The sequence below is a fragment of the Artemia franciscana genome, chromosome 13, assembly GCF_032884065.1.
Source record: "Artemia franciscana chromosome 13, ASM3288406v1, whole genome shotgun sequence".
NCBI lineage: Eukaryota > Metazoa > Arthropoda > Branchiopoda > Anostraca > Artemiidae > Artemia > Artemia franciscana.
Genome location: NC_088875.1, coordinates 3871469 through 3890567, shown reverse-complemented (window position 1 = coordinate 3890567; position 19099 = coordinate 3871469). Strand labels below are relative to the sequence as shown.

Sequence of the window (19099 nt, the reverse complement as noted above, 5' to 3'; positions counted from 1 at the left end):
ATTCCCCCAGACAATCCTCCCTGTACAAACTCCCCTACGAAAAATGTCACATTTTTTCAAAAATGTCAGTTTCCCACAAACAAATACTATCTGTAAGCAATGGAAAAATTACAAAAGGCACATAAACTTCTAAAATAAAGTCCTCTGATCGTTACGTAGTTTGGGAGAGAGGGAGATACGTCAAAGATTACATTTTAATGCCAAACATCCCAGCTCTCATTGAGCCATCAGATAAATACAGAATGAGTTCTAATAGAGAATCGACAAGAGGGAGGGTGGGTGGAGGTAGAAATTGATATATAATCCCCAGGGCCGTTACCAGGATTCTTTTTGGGAGGGGGGAGAAACTTCAAGAAAGCGCAGGGTAGGCTAACATTAAACCCCGAAATGAGCAGAATTTATTGAATATAAAAGGGGGACTGCCCGTTTCTCATCTACACCTTCATCTTATGGTCATAGAAACTACGGAGGGTTTTCACTCGATCAGAAATTGAGACTTCAAGTCTTTTTTTTTATAAGACGAAAGTGATAGGAGACCAACCAGCCACAGGGGAGGGGGGTTTCCAGGGAGGTATTATCTGAGGGAGGATTTTCTCCGGGGGTATATTCCGCTGGTATTTTCCAGGGTGCAGGGGGGTATTTTCCACGGGGGAGTATATTCCAGGTGGGGGGGGAGGACGCCGGCTATTGTGGGAAATATTCCCTCAGAAAATTTCCGCCCCAAAAATTTCTGTTTATATCCCATAGCAAAACACTAAATGTAAACAATAGGAAAACTGCACGATTTACCTCCCCTTCCCCAGTGGCTGGATGGAGGGGTTCAGGTTATTCTCAAAAGCATAGTTATCTGACATTTAGAATATGCTGACTGTAATGGCTATCTCAAAATTTAAACTAGATAACATTGGAAAAAAGGGCATGGGATGGGGGCTAGTTGCAGGATTGCCAAGGTGTTACAATTACCCAAATTTACCAACTAAATAGCGATTTTAGGTGCTATACCAACAAAATTGACTGTAATAGTGCTAAATTAATACTTTTATGCTGCTGTAGCATTATTTTAGCAGCCCTGAGCACGTGCTACAGTGCTACACATGATAAAATATTGCTAAAATAGCACTTTCGCGCATCAGATGGCAAATAAAACAAACAAATAAAAATACATCCATGATCTTTCTTCTGTCAAGATATACAAAACTTTACATGTTCGTGGAGAGGATTTTGAAACCTCTAGACTAGGGTTTTCTTATGTACTGTATTTGAAGATCTGGTTTTCATTAGAATAGCTTGACTTTTTGGGGGTGTTTCACCTTTTTTTGAAAATTGGGCATTTTTTATCAGGCTCGTAGCTTTTGTAGGGTAGCATGAATGAATTTTGTTTATTTAGAATCAGCATAAAGGGCCAATTCTTTGTATGCATTATTTGTTATTTACGCTACTGTAGCCTTATTTTAGCAGCCCTGAGCACGTGCTACAGCACTACACATGATAAAATAGTGCTAAAACAGCACTTTTGCGCTACAGGTGGCAAATAAAAAAAAACAAATAAAAATGCATCCATGATCTTTCTTCTGTCAAAATATACAAAACGTCACATGTTCGTGGAGAGGAGTTTGAAACCTCTAGACTAGGGTTTTCTTATGTACTGAATTTGAAGATCTGGTTTTCATTAGAATAGCTTGACTTTTTGGGGGTGTTTCACCTTTTTTTGAAAATTGGGCAGTTTTTATCAGGCTCGTAGCTTTTGTAGGGTAGCATGAATGAATTTTGTTTATTTAGAATCAGCATAAAGGGCCAATTCTTTGTATGCATTATTTGTTATTTACGCTACTGTAGCCTTATTTTAGCAGCCCTGAGCACGTGCTACAGCACTACACATGATAAAATAGTGCTAAAACAGCACTTTTGCGCTACAGGTGGCAAATAAAAAAAACAAATAAAAATGCATCCATGATCTTTCTTCTGTCAAAATATACAAAACTCCACATGTTTGTGGAGAAGAGTTAGAAACCTCTAGACTAGGGTACTCTTATGTGCTGAATTTGAAGATGTGGTTTTCATTAGAATAGCTTGACTTTTTGGGGGTGTTTCACCTTTTTTCGAAAATTAGGCTGTTTTTATCAGGCTCGTAGCTTTTGTAGGGTAGCATGAATGAATTTTGTTTATTTAGAATCAGCATAAAAGGCCCATTCTTTGTATGCATTATTTGTTATTAAAACTTGTTTTAGAGTTTCGGTTACTATTGTACCAAGTTACTCGTTAATTAAAGTTTGTTACCATAAACCGTTTGATTGCTGAGTATCGTTTCACTGTACTTTCTGGTTAGGATGGTAAATATCATAGAATTATAATTTGATATGATTTGAGGGTGTGTAATTCCAAATTTTATCTGGATCTAAAGTAGATTGACTGTAAAAGGGCTAAAATAGTACTTTTACGCTACTTTAGAATTATTTTAACAGCCCTGAGCACATACTACAGTGCTAAACATCATAAAATGGTGCTAGAACAGTACTTTCGTGATACTGGTGGCAACCTTGTCTCTTTGCCCTCCAATGTCTCGGTCCCTTATAAATGGCACTACAACTTTTAATTACTGTTTAAATGAGCCCTCTCCCAATTTCCAAGGACGATTTGTTTGATACGATTACCCCTAGGAAAAATAAATGAAAACAAACAAATAAACATGCATCCATGATCTTTCTTCTGGCAAAAATTACAAAACCCTACATGTTTGTGGAGAGGAGTTTGAAACCTCTAGACTAGGGTTCTCTTATGTGCTGAATTGGACAATATGATTTTCATTAGGATAGCTTGACTTTTTGGGAGTGATTCACATTTTTTCGAAAATTAGGCTGTTTTTATTAGGCTTGTAGCTTTTGAAGGACGACATGAATGAATTTTATGTATTTAGAATCAGCATAAAAGGCCCATTCTTTGTATGCATTATTTGTTATTAAAATTTGTTTTAGAGTTTTGGTTACTATTGTACCAAGTTACTCGTTAATTAAAGTTTGTTACCATAAACTGTTTGATTGCTGAGTATCGTTTTACTGTACTTTCTGGTTAGGATGGTAAATATTATAGATTATAATTTGATAGGATTTGAGAGTGTGTAATTCCAAATTTTTTCTGGATATAAAGTAGATTGACTGTAATAGTGTTAAAATAGCACTTTTACGCTACTTCAGAATTATTTTAGCAACCCTGAGCACATACTACAGTGCTAAACATCATAAAATAGTGCTAGAACAGTACTTTCGTGATACAGGTGGCAACCTTGTCTCGTTGCCCTCCAATGTTTTAGTCCATTCGAAATGGCACTACAACTTTTAACTACTGTTTAAATGAGCCCTCTCCCAATTTCCAAGGACGATTTGTTTGATACGATTACCCCTAGGAAAAATAAATAAAAACAAACAAATAAACATGCATCCATGATCTTTCTTCTGGCAAAATATACAAAACCCCACATGTTTGTGGAGAGGAGCTTGATACCTCTAGACTAGGGTTTTCTTATGTGCTAAATTTGACAATGTTATTTTCATTAGGATAGCTTGACTTTTTGGGGGTGATTCACATTTTTTCGAAAAATAGGCAGTTTTTATCAGGCTTGTAGCTTTTGAAGGACGACATGAATGAATTTTATGTATTTAGAATCATCATAAAAGGCCAATTCTTTGTATGCATTATTTGTTATTAAATTATTTTTTTAGAGTTTTGGTTACTATTGTGCCAAGTTCGTCCTTAATTAAAGTTTGTTACCATTAACTATTTGATTGCTGAGTATCGTTTTACCATATTTTCAAGTTAGGATGGTAAATATTATAGAATTATAATTTGATATGATTTGAAAGTGTATAATTCCGAATTTTATCTGGGTCTAAAGTAGTTTTCCCTCTAGGCATAATTTTGCTTGATTATACACTCATATGTACACATCTACTTCAACCGAACATTTATTGTCAATTGGTATGTAGTGCCAGTTCCCTTGTACTCTTGGATCACGCCATTAATGTACCAGGTTGTTTCACCTCAGTAGAGAAGATACACAGAGATTTTCAATGTCTGTGTGAATAAAAAACATTATCCACCCAAAATTTTATAGTAACACTGCAAAAATCTATGGCTGGTTTGACATTTTGACTGTGCATTCAATTTTTATTTTTATTTTTACTTGTAACCAAACATTTTAGTTTTTACCAGAAAAATGGAAGAAGGCATGAAAAATATTCCTACAATTGAATCTTTAATTTAAACTATGGGTAAAAAGCAGACATCAGGCTAATTAGAAAAGCTTTTTTCAAAAAGGAAGTTTTTAAAGAAAAGTGAAAAATCATATTGAAACCTAAAACAAACAGAAATTAAGTCATTCAATAATTCAACTTCAAAAAAACAAAAATTACCAGGAATGAACTAATGAAACCCAAGAAGAAACATATATTCAAGCCAATAGCCACCTCACGCCTCAAGATAGCAGGTGCTTATATGGATAAATAAATGAATCTTAAAACCAATTATCAAGTCAATCTTAGGATGAACAGAAATTACCAAAAATAAGAGCAGGGCTACTGTCACCGTAAGTCCTTCAAAGGCTTGAGTGTCATTTGTATATTACAACAATTTTTTTTATGTTTGATCAACAACAACATATAGCAAAGTGAAAAAACAATATTGATCAAGATTTAAAAGAGCTAAGCCTCTCAAACCTTCAAATAGGCCTAGTGTTATTTGTACTTTCTAGAACCACATATAATTTGAGGCTAGTAATACCATATGTGCTTTTTGTCAACATATCAAACAAAAAACAAAAACAAATCAATTTACAAGGGAATAAAATTTCTTTGAACTACATTTGAGACTTTCAACTTAATTTTACTATTTTAAAAGGATATTTTTTATGAAAAAGTTCTTTGATTTTATTTCATACAAGCAAGTATGATATTGATTTCTAAATAATTTTTATAATCAGCACTGAGAATTTCTAGAAGCAATTGTTTGAATTGACGAATCAATAAATTATTCAACAATTAACATTTCTTACATTTGAAAGGGAAAATGTGTTATTTCTAAATAATTTTTATAATCAGCACTGACAATTTCTAGAAGCAATTGTTTGAATTGACGAATCAATAAATTATTCAACAATTAACATTTCTTATATTTGAAAGGGAAAATGTGTTATTTCTAAATAATTTTTATAATCAGCACTGACAATTTCTAGAAGCAATTGTTTGAATTGACGAATCAATAAATTATTCAACAATTAACATTTCTTACATTTGAAAGGGAAAATGTGTTATTTCTAAATAATTTTTATAATCAGCACTGACAATTTCTAGAAGCAATTGTTTGAATTGACAAATCAATAAATTATTCAACAATTAACATTTCTTACATTTGAAAGGGAAAATGTGTTATTTCTAAATAATTTTTATAATCAGCACTGACAATTTCTAGAAGCAATTGTTTGAATTGACGAATCAATAAATTATTCAACAATTAACATTTCTTATATTTGAAAGGGAAAATGTGTTATTTCTAAATAATTTTTATAATCAGCACTGACAATTTCTAGAAGCAATTGTTTGAATTGACGAATCAATAAATTATTCAACAATTAACATTTCTTACATTTGAAAGGGAAAATGTGTTATTTCAAATAATTTTTATAATCAGCACTGACAATTTCTAGAAACAATTGTTTGAATTGACAAATCAATAGATTATTCAACAATTAACATTTCTTACATTTGAAAGGGAAAATGTGTTATTTCTAAATAATTTTTATAATCAGCACTGACAATTTCTAGAAGCAATTGTTTGAATTGACGAATCAATAAATTATTCAACAATTAACATTTCTTATATTTGAAAGGGAAAATGTGTTATTTCTAAATAATTTTTATAATCAGCACTGACAATTTCTAGAAGCAATTGTTTGAATTGACGAATCAATAAATTATTCAACAATTAACATTTCTTATATTTGAAAGGGAAAATGTGTTATTTCTAAATAATTTTTATAATCAGCACTGACAATTTCTAGAAGCAATTGTTTGAATTGACGAATCAATAAATTATTCAACAATTAACATTTCTTATATTTGAAAGGGAAAATGTGTTATTTCTAAATAATTTTTATAATCAGCACTGACAATTTCTAGAAGCAATTGTTTGAATTGACGAATCAATAAATTATTCAACAATTAACATTTCTTATATTTGAAAGGGAAAATGTGTTATTTCTAAATAATTTTAATAATCAGCACTGACAATTTCTAGAAGCAATTGTTTGAATTGACGAATCAATAAATTATTCAACAATTAACATTTCTTATATTTGAAAGGGAAAATGTGTTATTTCTAAATAATTTTTATAATCAGCACTGACAATTTCTAGAAGCAATTGTTTGAATTGACGAATCAATAAATTATTCAACAATTAACATTTCTTACATTTGAAAGGGAAAATGTGTTATTTCTAAATAATTTTTATAATCAGCACTGACAATTTCTAGAAGCAATTGTTTGAATTGACGAATCAATAAATTATTCAACAATTAACATTTCTTATATTTGAAAGGGAAAATGTGTTATTTCTAAATAATTTTTATAATCAGCACTGACAATTTCTAGAAGCAATTGTTTGAATTGACGAATCAATAAATTATTCAACAATTAACATTTCTTATATTTGAAAGGGAAAATGTGTTATTTCTAAATAATTTTTATAATCAGCACTGACAATTTCTAGAATCAATTGTTTGAATTGACGAATCAATAAATTATTCAACAATTAACATTTCTTATATTTGAAAGGGAAAATGTGTTATTTCTAAATAATTTTTATAATCAGCACTGACAATTTCTAGAAGCAATTGTTTGAATTGACGAATCAATAAATTATTCAACAATTAACATTTCTTATATTTGAAAGGGAAAATGTGTTATTTCTAAATAATTTTTATAATCAGCACTGACAATTTCTAGAAGCAATTGTTTGAATTGACGAATCAATAAATTATTCAACAATTAACATTTCTTATATTTGAAAGGGAAAATGTGTTATTTCTAAATAATTTTTATAATCAGCACTGACAATTTCTAGAAGCAATTGTTTGAATTGACGAATCAATAAATTATTCAACAATTAACATTTCTTATATTTGAAAGGGAAAATGTGTTATTTCTAAATAATTTTAATAATCAGCACTGACAATTTCTAGAAGCAATTGTTTGAATTGACGAATCAATAAATTATTCAACAATTAACATTTCTTACATTTGAAAGGGAAAATGTGTTATTTCTAAATAATTTTTATAATCAGCACTGACAATTTCTAGAAGCAATTGTTTGAATTGACGAATCAATAAATTATTCAACAATTAACATTTCTTACATTTGAAAGGGAAAATGTGTTATTTCTAAATAATTTTTATAATCAGCACTGAGAATTTCTAGAAGCAATTGTTTGAATTGACGAATCAATAAATTATTCAACAATTAACATTTCTTACATTTGAAAGGGAAAATGTGTTTGAAATGTGTTTATGTGTTTAAATTTGAAAATGTGTTCAAAGGGATGGAATTCACTGCGTAACCAACTAATGAATGATTGACTGCTTAAACAACCAAAACATTAGTTCTTGATATTACAGTATTCCCAAAATACTTAATACAATATCAAAATCCCAGAAACTCTCAGATTTTTGACGTTGTGATGATAAAAGGAAAAGTTTTTAAAATTGATTTTCTTCTCAGTAAAGTGTAAAATATTGTCCAGTCTTTAGAATATTGGGAGCCTTGCTATTATTGGTGTTCATTTATTTATTTATTTTTTAGTATAACTGCTCAAAATCCAAGACATCAATACTACTATATTTTACAAGAGAAAGTAAAAAACCCTTCTGTACACGACCAAGGACACTAAGAAGCAACTGAACAATAACAATGAAAAAATAAAATAAAAAAGAGATTTTGAAAAAATACAAAAAACAGAGCCTTCAGACTAGTATGAGAAGTTCAAAAGAGCAAGAGATTAACTGAGAAAGCTAACCAGGAAACTTTACCAGAATCATGAAGCCAGATTAGCTAAAGAAAGCAAAAATAACCCAAAGAAATTTTGGCAACAAGTTTCCAGTAAAAGATGGACTAGGCAATCGATATCTGAAGTAGCTAGGGGAGAGGGTGGCGAAACTGTAGGTCTTGAGTTTTTTGACAACATATATTTCTCAAGATGTAAACTTTCTTCTTAAAAGTACAGATAGTTTAATTATTCACCTTTCTTTGTGATTTTTTGAATACCTTCCATCAAGTATTTTCTCAGTGAGACCCAAAAAGGCATGACCTCTTCAAGTGTCTGAAGTCGCCCCAACCATGGTGTGACTTTGGACACACATGGGGCATTTCCAGACATTCATTAATTAACGCTTGTAATAATGTATTTAGATAATTTTAACATTTAATTCTGATAATATACAAGTTAAATGCATAACATTTAGTTTATTTTAAGGAGATTGGGACAGATCACAACCAAATATAGGAGCTTTGGCTATTTGCCTAGTTCCTCCAACTGAAACCAGTGGAGGAAGCTTCATGATAATGCCTTAAAATTCAGTTTCTGCACAATCCCAACATTCAGGGAGGACGAACTTTCCACCAGACTTGTGCAGTTAGCTTATTTTTGCTACTTTGCCACTTATTTATTCAATTTGACCAACACAGAAAATAAGCAGAGTCTTGCTTCTTTCCCACCATAGATTTTCAAGTAAAAAATTTCCACAAGAAAATTCTTTATCAATCTTAAGTTAAGTGATACTTTTACTATGTAAAGACTTGACATCCAACTCATTGCTGAGCTGCATAATGTCTGAAATGTTGTCTCTAGGCTAATGTCTGAACTGCTGCTGTCAGCAATTAATGAAACCTTCGACTTGTTTGGCGACTTTTTCTTTTGCTTAGCAGGCCTTAGCTTCGTCTCTGCTCGTAGTTCTCTTTTTTCGGACATTTTTGCAGAATTCTGCTTTTGCCTTTCCTGAAGTTTTTGTGTGGACCCATTTGCATTTTTGCCTTCGATATTGTTTGATGCATTCAGGAGTTCAGGCCATAGGAAAGCTGTGTGTTGACTGCTATTGATATATCAAGACATGAGATGAAGGACAAACTGAACCAGGGTGAGGATCATCCATATTGGAAGGATCTGGGGCATTCTGTTTAGCTGAGTCTGGATAGTTCATCACTTCAGCTAGCAGAAAATTGGCTTTTGTGAAAACACTCGGATTTAATGGCCAAATTCCTGTCTTCTCGAAAACAGGTGTGATGTTTTGAGGATTCACCCTTTCCAGAAAGAGATGTTTGTGCAACTTTGCTATTTCATGTGTTGAAATTCTCTGATCAGGGTTTAAATGTATCTGATTGTCAAATGACTCCCTGATGGATTGTTTCAATGGTGCATACACTAAAATATCAAGGGGTTGGAGATGATGGGAGGAAAGGTGAGAAGGTGGATGTTGTTATCTTTGCAGAAGGAAACTACTTCTACTGAAATGTGACTTTAATGATTGTCAAACAAGACAAAAAAGGGTTATTTTCTCAGTTTGACCTCTTGTGAAAAGTGTTTCATGGAACAAAGGAAATTTTCTAAAATGATTCATCCACTGCAATGGACTAAGCCAATGCATCCTGGCAGTCCTTCTTGATACATCCTCTCTGGAGCCTTGACTCTTGAACTGGTGGCATCCACCATGGCATCCACACCCTGCAGCAAACTGAATATTGACCTATTTTCATTTTTGAAAGTTAAGGGTACAATTTATATGGGTGATAACGGGTCCTGGTATAGTCATTAAGTGTGAAGAAATGTTTTCAATGCCTTTGATTATACAGGATGTGTAATAATGTCTGCCCCATCCCTTCAGAATTGAATACTTGGTAGTCCTAGCCTGCACAGTCTATTCTCATACAGCAAATGTTTCCAATATGGTACAAGCTTAGTTGCTCTTTGTTGTATTTTTTCAACCCTTGCTCTGTCTTTCAATTCAATTAATACCATACTGACGAGTTGTATTCGAGTACATGCTACTGATGCTATCAATTTAATAATGCTGCTTCTACAGCTACTACTACTAATACAACACTAACACTACAACTACTTGTACTACCACTGAAACTACTGTGATAATAGTACTATTAAGTGTGAGTTTAGGAAGGTAAAATTTGAGGGAATATTGATGGCAATTTTGAGCTATCAAAAGACACTTAGGTGCATTTAGATTGAAAAAAAAATGTTTTTTAAGAATGAATTTGTGTATTAAGTTAGAATTCTCAAAAAATGCTTAAAGGGGAAAATCATTAAATCTACTCCTACTTCGACTGCTAATATTACTATAAATCTAAAGATATTGAGGCAAAAATTTTGAGTAATCTTGAAACTATATTGAAATAAACCAAAAGACTCTATTGCCCACATATGTATTCAAGATCAGTTGATGGTACTAAGTTGAAACTTTCATTGTATGTTGAAGGGGATGTTGAAAAAAACAACAAAGGTGCTTTGTGCATGCTAATGCTACTACTGCTACTTCACAAGCTAAGGGTTTTAAGGTTTTCAGTGAATGCTTAGGCAGATGTTGAACTAAATCAAAACAAACTATGACCATGTAGCTTGTCACAGGGGTGACAAAGCGATATCACAGTAACGACCTAAGGTATTAAGTTAGACCTTTTAGGGTAAGTTTTGACGGATTTTGAATTAGCCAGAAGACACTGCGTATATTCTTTTAATGCTACCTCTACAGTTACTGTAACTAGCAACATTAAGGGTACTGGTGGAATCATCTAACCAGCTGCAGCTACAAAACATAGACTGTGGTATAGGTTTATTTTATTTATTTAAACAACAATCGTAGCTCAAATGGCTAATTTGATGTTGAAATACAAAACATGTTATTATGCACTATTATATATTGACGTAAAAAAGGGACAAAGGAGTTCTAGTAGTGGTTTGTCTGAGCACGCTCAGGCACAAGTTTTAGCTTCTGTCTCATACAACTGACTGTCAAGGCTTCTGGTCATAAAATATCACAGTGAGCAGGGTTAGACAGCAGCATTTTGCCAAACCTCAGGATAAGCTCACCCAAACGGGGTTCCAAACTTTGGAGTTCAATGGTTGCTAGGGTATTGTGGTAGGAAATGTCTCTGTTACTCAGGATGATCCTGGTTGCCCGTTTTTGGACTGACTCCAGTTCCTGCATTAGATAGGCAGACGGGCCCCAGACGGGACAGGTGTATTCAAGTATGGGGCGTACATAGCACAGGTATGCCTGCAGAAGACTGTGGGCGTTGCACCTGAAGCGACGCATTTTTGAAAGGGTTTGCAGAGATGCGTTTGCTTTACAGGTCACACTATTAATATGGGTAGTAAAGGTGCAATCATGTGAGAAAATGACACCTAGTATTTTCACCTCACTCACAACAGGGAAAGGAACTTCAGGGGGGACAAAGTCACTCTTTAGCGGGTTCAGTCTAAGTATTTTTGACTTAACAGAGTTAATAGTCATTTTCATATCAGAGCACTGTGAACTTAGTAGATCAAAAGTGATTTTGGGGAATTTTTTGGTGAGGAGATTGCCACAAAGAAGATAGGGGAGTAAGAACAACAAATCGTCGACAAATTTGTATTTGTCAGTATGTTCTACCATCAAGTAATTGATGATGGCAAGAAATGTTATTCCTGCCAGTTTCGTCCCTTGCATATTTCCCGCTCTTTCTATCAATACAGTCTGTGCCACCTGTTTTGCTCCTTTTTTATCAGTGACCCCATGGGGCATGCCCAACTGCAGGTACACCTGTTTCATTGCAGTTCCAAATCTAATCAGGAGGAAAATAATACTTGCAATACAACTCCTGATGATTTAGAAACAAGGCACCAATAATAACAGCATTAAAGCCAGCAACACAAGCCTGGATTGTATTTTCAGGTTTTCTGATGGACAAACTGAGTTTCTGCTTGATGAACCCTTTTATCCAGTCAACTCCTGGTCTGTCATTCGATTCCCTGCTTGATCGGAATTTAATCTCCAGTGTTACTGCCCATTGGTAGGCTAACTTTCTTGTTGTAAAGGGAGTCAGCTGTTGGTTCAGAAGTAAACATTTTTTAGGTATGCAGCAAGCTCTTTCTCTTGTTTGAAAGTAAAAACAAACTTAGTTCTCTCCTGAACACTGGCTTTGTCATTATTGCTACCACTAGCACCACTCTGCTCAAGATCTTGCATTTTTGCCATGTACTGTTTTGCAGCATCCACGAGGGTATTCTTCTTTAAAAAAAAAACCTTCTTTGGTTGCTTGGAAAGACCAATTCCCATTTACAAATTGATTGTAGTATACCTGATTAATTCTGGATCAGAAGCACAACTACCCTTTTGGATATAGCCTCAAACCATCTGTCAACAAAAAATAAAAGCATCAGCATCTGAAGAAAAACAACATAGAAGTTACATGTATTGCACTACTTCATGCTTTAAGGCATAGAAAGGAAAGAAGCCTGCATGTCCTCCATAACAAAACTGAATACTTTGCAATTTTCCACCACCGGCTACATATAATTCCATTTTTCCGGTTAGAAAAACTCTCCCATCAGTACAGGGTGAAACTGGACACAGCAAAAAGCATCCAGAGTTGCCTCAAAAAAGCATCTGGAGTTGCTCCTTATTGATGCCATTTTGAAAATTTATTTTTTGTAGATAATGGCCTGACATTTACTGATGAAAATTACCATGCAAATTGTAGGGGCATAGCTTGTCTGATCCCGCTAACTCATGGCCCAAGATCTACAATTATTTCGAAACTATTTGATGAAGACTACATGTGTCAGGATTTCCAGAAAGCATGTACAAACTTCTTTGCCTCTGTTGTTGGTTGTCTCTTTTATCCAAAATCTAAAACTTGCAGCAAATGTGTGTTACATAAAAGGCATTTAGAAGGAGGAATTGAATGTTCAAAACTTTGGACAAGAGGTCCAATGTACAGAGTCACCCCTGTATGGTTTTGCCTCCCTCTCTCCTGCTGCATTAGGAGCAGAACTAATAGGTGTCAAATAAATTGCAGATGAACTGAACTTCCAGTTTTTGTCTCTTTTTAATAGTATATTAGATACAACTTATTCACTATTCAACCCACACAAGTCCACCATCAAATGCAGTCTACTGAGATTTATAGTCTAAATGTCCTTAAATGACTTATATTGCTAGATCTCAACAAATTAGTTGGACCAGATAAGCTACATCCACATCCTTTGAAAGGAGTTGCTGAAAATATTGCCAAGCCACTCACACAATTATTCAAAGTTTCCCTATGTACCACAGAAGTACCAGCAGACTGGAAAACAGTATTTGTCACCCCTTAGTTGAAAAGGGAAATAAAACCAGAGCAGAGAATTACCATCCCATAAGTGTTACTTCTGTTACACTTAAAGAGTGTAACAGAAGTAACAAGAGTGGTAAATGGAAAGACTGGAAAGAGTGGTAAATGACCCTATCATGATACATTTCAAATTTAATGAAATACAATTGGGAGGCCAACATGGATTTGAACCAGGAAAGTCAGTAGAAACAAATTTGCTGGAGACTTAGGATGCAATAACAAATCTGATTAATCAGGACCAATCATGGATGTCCTGTTGCTTGATCTTGCAAAAACATTTGACAAAGTTTCACATCTGCACCTGAAAATAAGCCTTATCTCAAGTGGAATTAATGCAGACATTGTGGATTGGATGAACACAGATGTTACTGATAGAACACAGAGAGTGAGGCTTTTTACTAATGAAGGAGAATGGATTTGTCCTTATCACTAGCAAGTGCAATTTAAGGTAATGCTCTCTGAGAGATGTGAAGTCACCAGCATTATTCTGCAGGGTAGTATCTTAGACCATACCCTGTATGATATCTGTATATATGATGCTTCTCAACTGGCTAGACATTGTCTCCCTCTCTATGCTGATGATTCAAAGCTGTTCAGTGCAGTCAAACACTAGTCACTGCAAGCAGAAATCAAAAAGATGGCAAAAACATAGTGCATGAGTTTCAACAGTGACAAATGTAGCATCATACATTTTGTAAAATTCCAGCCTAGGTTTCAATTATACTATTGCAAATTAAGTTGTAAATAGCATATAAGAGCTGCAAAGTGTGAATGAATACAGAAATCTTGGAATTGTTGTTGACAACCAGTACAAAAGACTGTGTCTCATGCAAACTCTGTCCTTGGTCTCTTACAGAAAACTATTTCCAATAGATCTCCTTATGATTTTCTGAAGTTGTACATGGCCCTTGTCAGGCCAGGGCTTGACTGTGGAAAGTACATAGCATTACAAGGATAAAATAAAGCTTCTGGAAGGGGTGCAAAGGAGAGCTACTAAGGTAGTAACAAAGATGAAAAACAAGCATTATGACAGATGTAACTTGACAAGACCCCCCCCCTCCCATTCACATGTCAACTTCCCAAAATATTGGCACTGATAGGAGGGGACATTCAAAGAAGCTGAAGCAGTCAAAACTGAACACCAACAGTAGTTTTCTTGTGCCTTGTAGTCTACCATTGGAACTGTCCCTCAGATAGAACAGTCAGTTCCCAATGATGAAGCTTTCAAGAAGTTGGATGTTCAGTGGAAGGGTGTTTCCTAAAAGTACCAGTAGAATGGATCTTATGTCTAATCAACTGCATCATTAACTATTGAGAAATTCACAGATCAAGAAGGAACTTAATTTGTTCTGAGTGTAAATTAAGGTACAGTAATTTGTTTAAATCTGGTTTGTTTGTTGGTTTTCTGTTGGCTTAAGTTTCAATTATTGATAGTTATATATTAAATAATTCATGGGCTTGAAATATGGATTTTACCTGTTTTAGTGTTTACTTTCAGTTTCACATTTTTGACTTCTTTAGGGCTTGACAAACTATGATGTTTTCTTCCACCTTATAAGAGCACCCAGGTTTGAACAAAAGGCTGTCAATTTCCCCAAAAAAGGCAACATTTTCTTGGTACAGCATTGTGCTCAAAGAATGAAAACTGAAAGTTTTATTCCACTTGAAAGAGAACCATTCTCAGTAGATCTCCCTGTGTTTTTGTAAAGTTGTAAAAGGACCTTGTTGGACCAGTGCTTGACTTTAGAATATGCATAAAATCACAAGGGAACAAAAGTGATACACAACTTCTGGAAGGAATACTGAGGAGAACTACTAAGATAGTAACAAAGATGAGAAACAAGTCTTATAATGAACATTTGAAGGCTTAGAAATTATTCACACTGGTGTATAGACAACAAAGAACTCATATACTTATGACCTAAAGCTTACTTCACAAGAGCCCCTCCCCCCAATCCCTTTGTCAACTTTCCAAATAGGAGGGGAAATTCAAAGAGGCTATTCAAGCCATCAGTCAAAATTCAACATCATCAAAAGCCTTTCTCCTGCTGTGATTTCAACCATTGCAAGCCTCTCAGATACACCACTCTTAGCACTCAATGATGAAGCTTTCAAGAACTTACTGGATTTTGAGTGGAATAGTGTCCCATGAGAGGAAAAAAGAAAAAAAAAGAAATTGCACTACAGCAAAGGGCCAGTTTTTTACCAGCCAGTTTGTTCTCAATGTGGATTTGCTCTCTGTTTCAGAGGCTACATTGGTATTGATATTGATTGTAAGAGCCTTTCAAGAAAAAGCAGTATCCAGTGTGATTCTAGGTTCAGATGTAAATCTTAAAATGTATCAACACATTGACTTTGTTTGTTTACATTTGCTTGCACATCTTATGGAAACACATTAATATTAAACAAGTTCTAAGAAACACTTAATTATTTTATAAGCATTTGTCTTGTTTATAGACTGGAATGGCCTCACAGAAGATAAGATCACGGTTACTGTAACCTCAGATTCCAATCTGAGTGACAGTAAAAATTCTCATCTAGACCCTCACTTTACTCATAGGACAAATCTTTTCCACTTGGGAGGGATGCAGAAGCCATGAGTTAGTAAAGTCACAGCAGTGATGAGTTAGAGCAGATAGACTTGTAAGGTGAGGAAGATGGCATTCCATTATCAGAAAAAAAAATATGTTAGCAATGGGCATTATAGGCTACATAAAACAATACTGAAAAATGAAGAGTGTGGAAGCTAGACCTCCAACATTGAGAACTAGAGAATCAAATAAATTATAGTTTGAGGAGTGTATTGAGAAGGAAATAAAAAATTTTCACTGATGGTCAGCAATCACTGCTTTGTAGTAAAGAAGCTTATGAGTCATCTTAGCAGTTATGAATAGGTCTCAGGCCTCCTCAGTGGTAAGTGGCTTCATTTCTCAAGCAAAACTTCAATGACCAATCAAAACATATAACAAAAACTGGTAGTTTATTATAAATTTATTTTCCTAGCCAAGCAGATTGAGACCTGGTGAGATATGTTTATGAAGATAATTGACCACTGCCTTCAAAAGCTCAACACCCTTTTTAAAGCAAATCTTCAAATACTAAACATAATTCAATTTAGTCTACAACAAATTAGCAAATGATGACATTTGATTAATGTTATATAAAATGTAATAATCTACACATAGCACAACTATGCATGAAACCTCAACTCTGTTTCTCAAACTGTGTCCTAAAGCCAATTTTTAGCATGGGAAACTACAAATTCAGCTTTCATAAGTAGCCTTTTTTGAAAGCATGAAGTAGCCTTTTTTGAAAGCATGGGTATTTTATATTCACAAGAAAAGTAACAGTATTGCTCTAAGGTCATACAACCAAATTTTTGATAAAATTATAGTATATTGACTTTTGGCTATCTTTAAAAGGGGTTAGATTAGGGAAATGAAACTTTCAAGGATGGGTTTACAGTTAAAGTATATCCCTGGAAGTTATTTTGAAGTACCCACCTCTACTCCTTCTCCCTCTAGAGGGCCCTGAAATTCACCTACATGTCAGGTCTACACCTATTGAAGTTTTGACAAAACAACATTTTATCTTAATTTTCAGCTACCAGTTGCTCTTTCTCTGCCTTTAGTTCTGAAAATGCAATTCCTGTTATTTGAGTTGAATTCTGAGCCATTCCAATGTTGTTTTTTTTTCAAAATTTAGGAAATGTATTTGCATATCTTTAAAACCTTATAAACTGGGATTGAGTAAAGTTGTGAAGCTGAAAACAATCTTGTTGTACTTTATTCAAGCAGAAGATCTATTTTTCAAGGTTTCACTTTTATAACACACATATTTTTAAAGGTCATCAAAGGTAAGGACCCTCTAGAGGGAGGAGGAGTGGAGGTAGGGGTAAAATTCTAGTTAATTGACTTCTTGCTATCTCAGATAGGGTTTAGGTTAGGAAAATGAAACTTTCAGGGATGGGTCTACAGGCTAAAGTATGTCCCAGGAAGGTATTTTAAAATACCCACCTCTACTCCTTCTATAGCAAGAAGTCAATTAACTAGAATTTTACCAAGAATTTGGTTCATTGACTTTTGGCTATCTTGGAAAGGGGTTAGGTTAGGAAAATGAAACTTTCAGAGATGGGTCTAAAGGCTAAAGTATATCCTGGGAAGGTATTTTGAAGTACCTACCTTGGTAAAAATTCCAGTTAATTGACTTCTTGCTATCTCAGAAAGGGTTTAGGTTAGGAAAATGACACTTTCAGGAATGAATCTACACACTAAAGTATGTCCTGGGAAGGTTGAAGTAACTATCTCTACTCCTTCAGGGCTTTGATGACCTTTAAAAATATGTGTGTTATAAAAGTGAAACCTTGTAAAATAGATTTTCTGCTTAATTGAAGTACAACAAAATTGTTTTCAGCTTCATAACTGTACTCAATTCCATTTTATAAGGTCTTAAAGATATGTAAATACATTTCCTAAATTTTGAAAAAAAAAATTATATGGCTCAAATTTCTACTCAAATAACAGGAATTGCATTTTCAGAACCAAAGGCAGATAAAAAGCAACTAGTAACTGAAAATTAAGGTAAAATATTGTTTTGTCAAAATTTCAATAGGTATAGACCAGTCATGTAGGCAAAATTCAGGGCCCTCTTGAGCAAGAAGGAGTAGAGGTTGATACTTTAAAATACCTTCCTAGGACATACTTTAGCCTGTAAACCCATCCCTGAAAGTTTCATTTTCCTAACCTAACCCCTTTCCGAGATAGCAAGAAGTCAATTAACTAGAATTTTACCAAATTTTCTTAGAAATTAACCAATAACAAAACCAAAATATGGTAGGGTACAAATTTAGATATGAATTGTACAGAGTATATTTGATTTCCAGTAAAATTCAGACAAAGGACAATGGGAACTTAAACAGTTGAAAATCTAGGCTATCTGATTTCTAGATTTAGCCAATCATATTTTCTTTGCTTCCCAGGGAAAATAGTGAATGGACATGGCCCAATACCACAAACCTTTCTGACATTTCTCTATAACTAAAAATTAGCTAAACTGTTAGACTAGTAGTGCCTAGGCTACACTCTGTTTATAGTTACCATGGTTACTGTAAGGGAAGTCTGCTGAGTAGGAATATTGACATCATACATTAAACTGCAAAATACGGTAACAAGAATTTCCCGGTTATTGTTTAATTATTACCAATAAAAGCCTGAGCTGCTTCATATCCATAATAAATAGGAGTAGGGTATTAGACAGAAACAAGTCTCTTATCAAACAACACGTTTTCTCAAATTTATATTTTGAATTCATCAACGATGGAAAGCTGCTGGTGCACTACATATTGCCCAAAATTGGGTTCTACAGAGCGATTTTCGGTGCTATAGTGCGCATGTAGTGGCTTTCACCGCAACACGCGCAGGGTCCATTTAAGTATACTAGGACTTATTTGTATGTCAATTTCTTTATATTTTTTAATGTAAAAGAATACAAAAATTATCCTGAGCTGATCGGACCACTGAATAGGAAATTGCATGCATAGAGCCCCTATTGAAATGTATTTAGATTACCGTCATATTTAAAGAATAAGGAAAACTTACCTTAGACCTTAGATCAGATGCACCATGGCAAACACGGTTCAGGCTTTGCAAATTTATTTCGTACGTTCGGTGCATGCTG

At 34.1% G+C, this 19099-nt stretch overlaps 1 protein-coding gene across 9 annotated transcripts in view; it reads right to left on the bottom strand.

Moving 5' to 3' along the window:
* Positions 1-18715, bottom strand: part of LOC136034405 (IQ and AAA domain-containing protein 1-like) — a 140652-nt gene extending 121937 nt beyond the window's left edge. For 6 of the 9 annotated variants that reach the window (XM_065715563.1, XM_065715569.1, XM_065715572.1 and 3 more), the window contains exon 1: positions 18439-18464. In XM_065715563.1, coding sequence (XP_065571635.1) covers positions 18439-18449 — 11 coding nt within the window. In that variant the 5' untranslated portion in view covers positions 18450-18464. Of the gene's footprint in view, positions 1-18438; positions 18465-18519; positions 18538-18622 lie in introns of those variants that run through there. The other 3 variants (XM_065715565.1, XM_065715566.1, XM_065715567.1) reach the window with 3 other exon arrangements.
* Between the last annotated feature and the right edge of the window lie 384 nt (positions 18716-19099).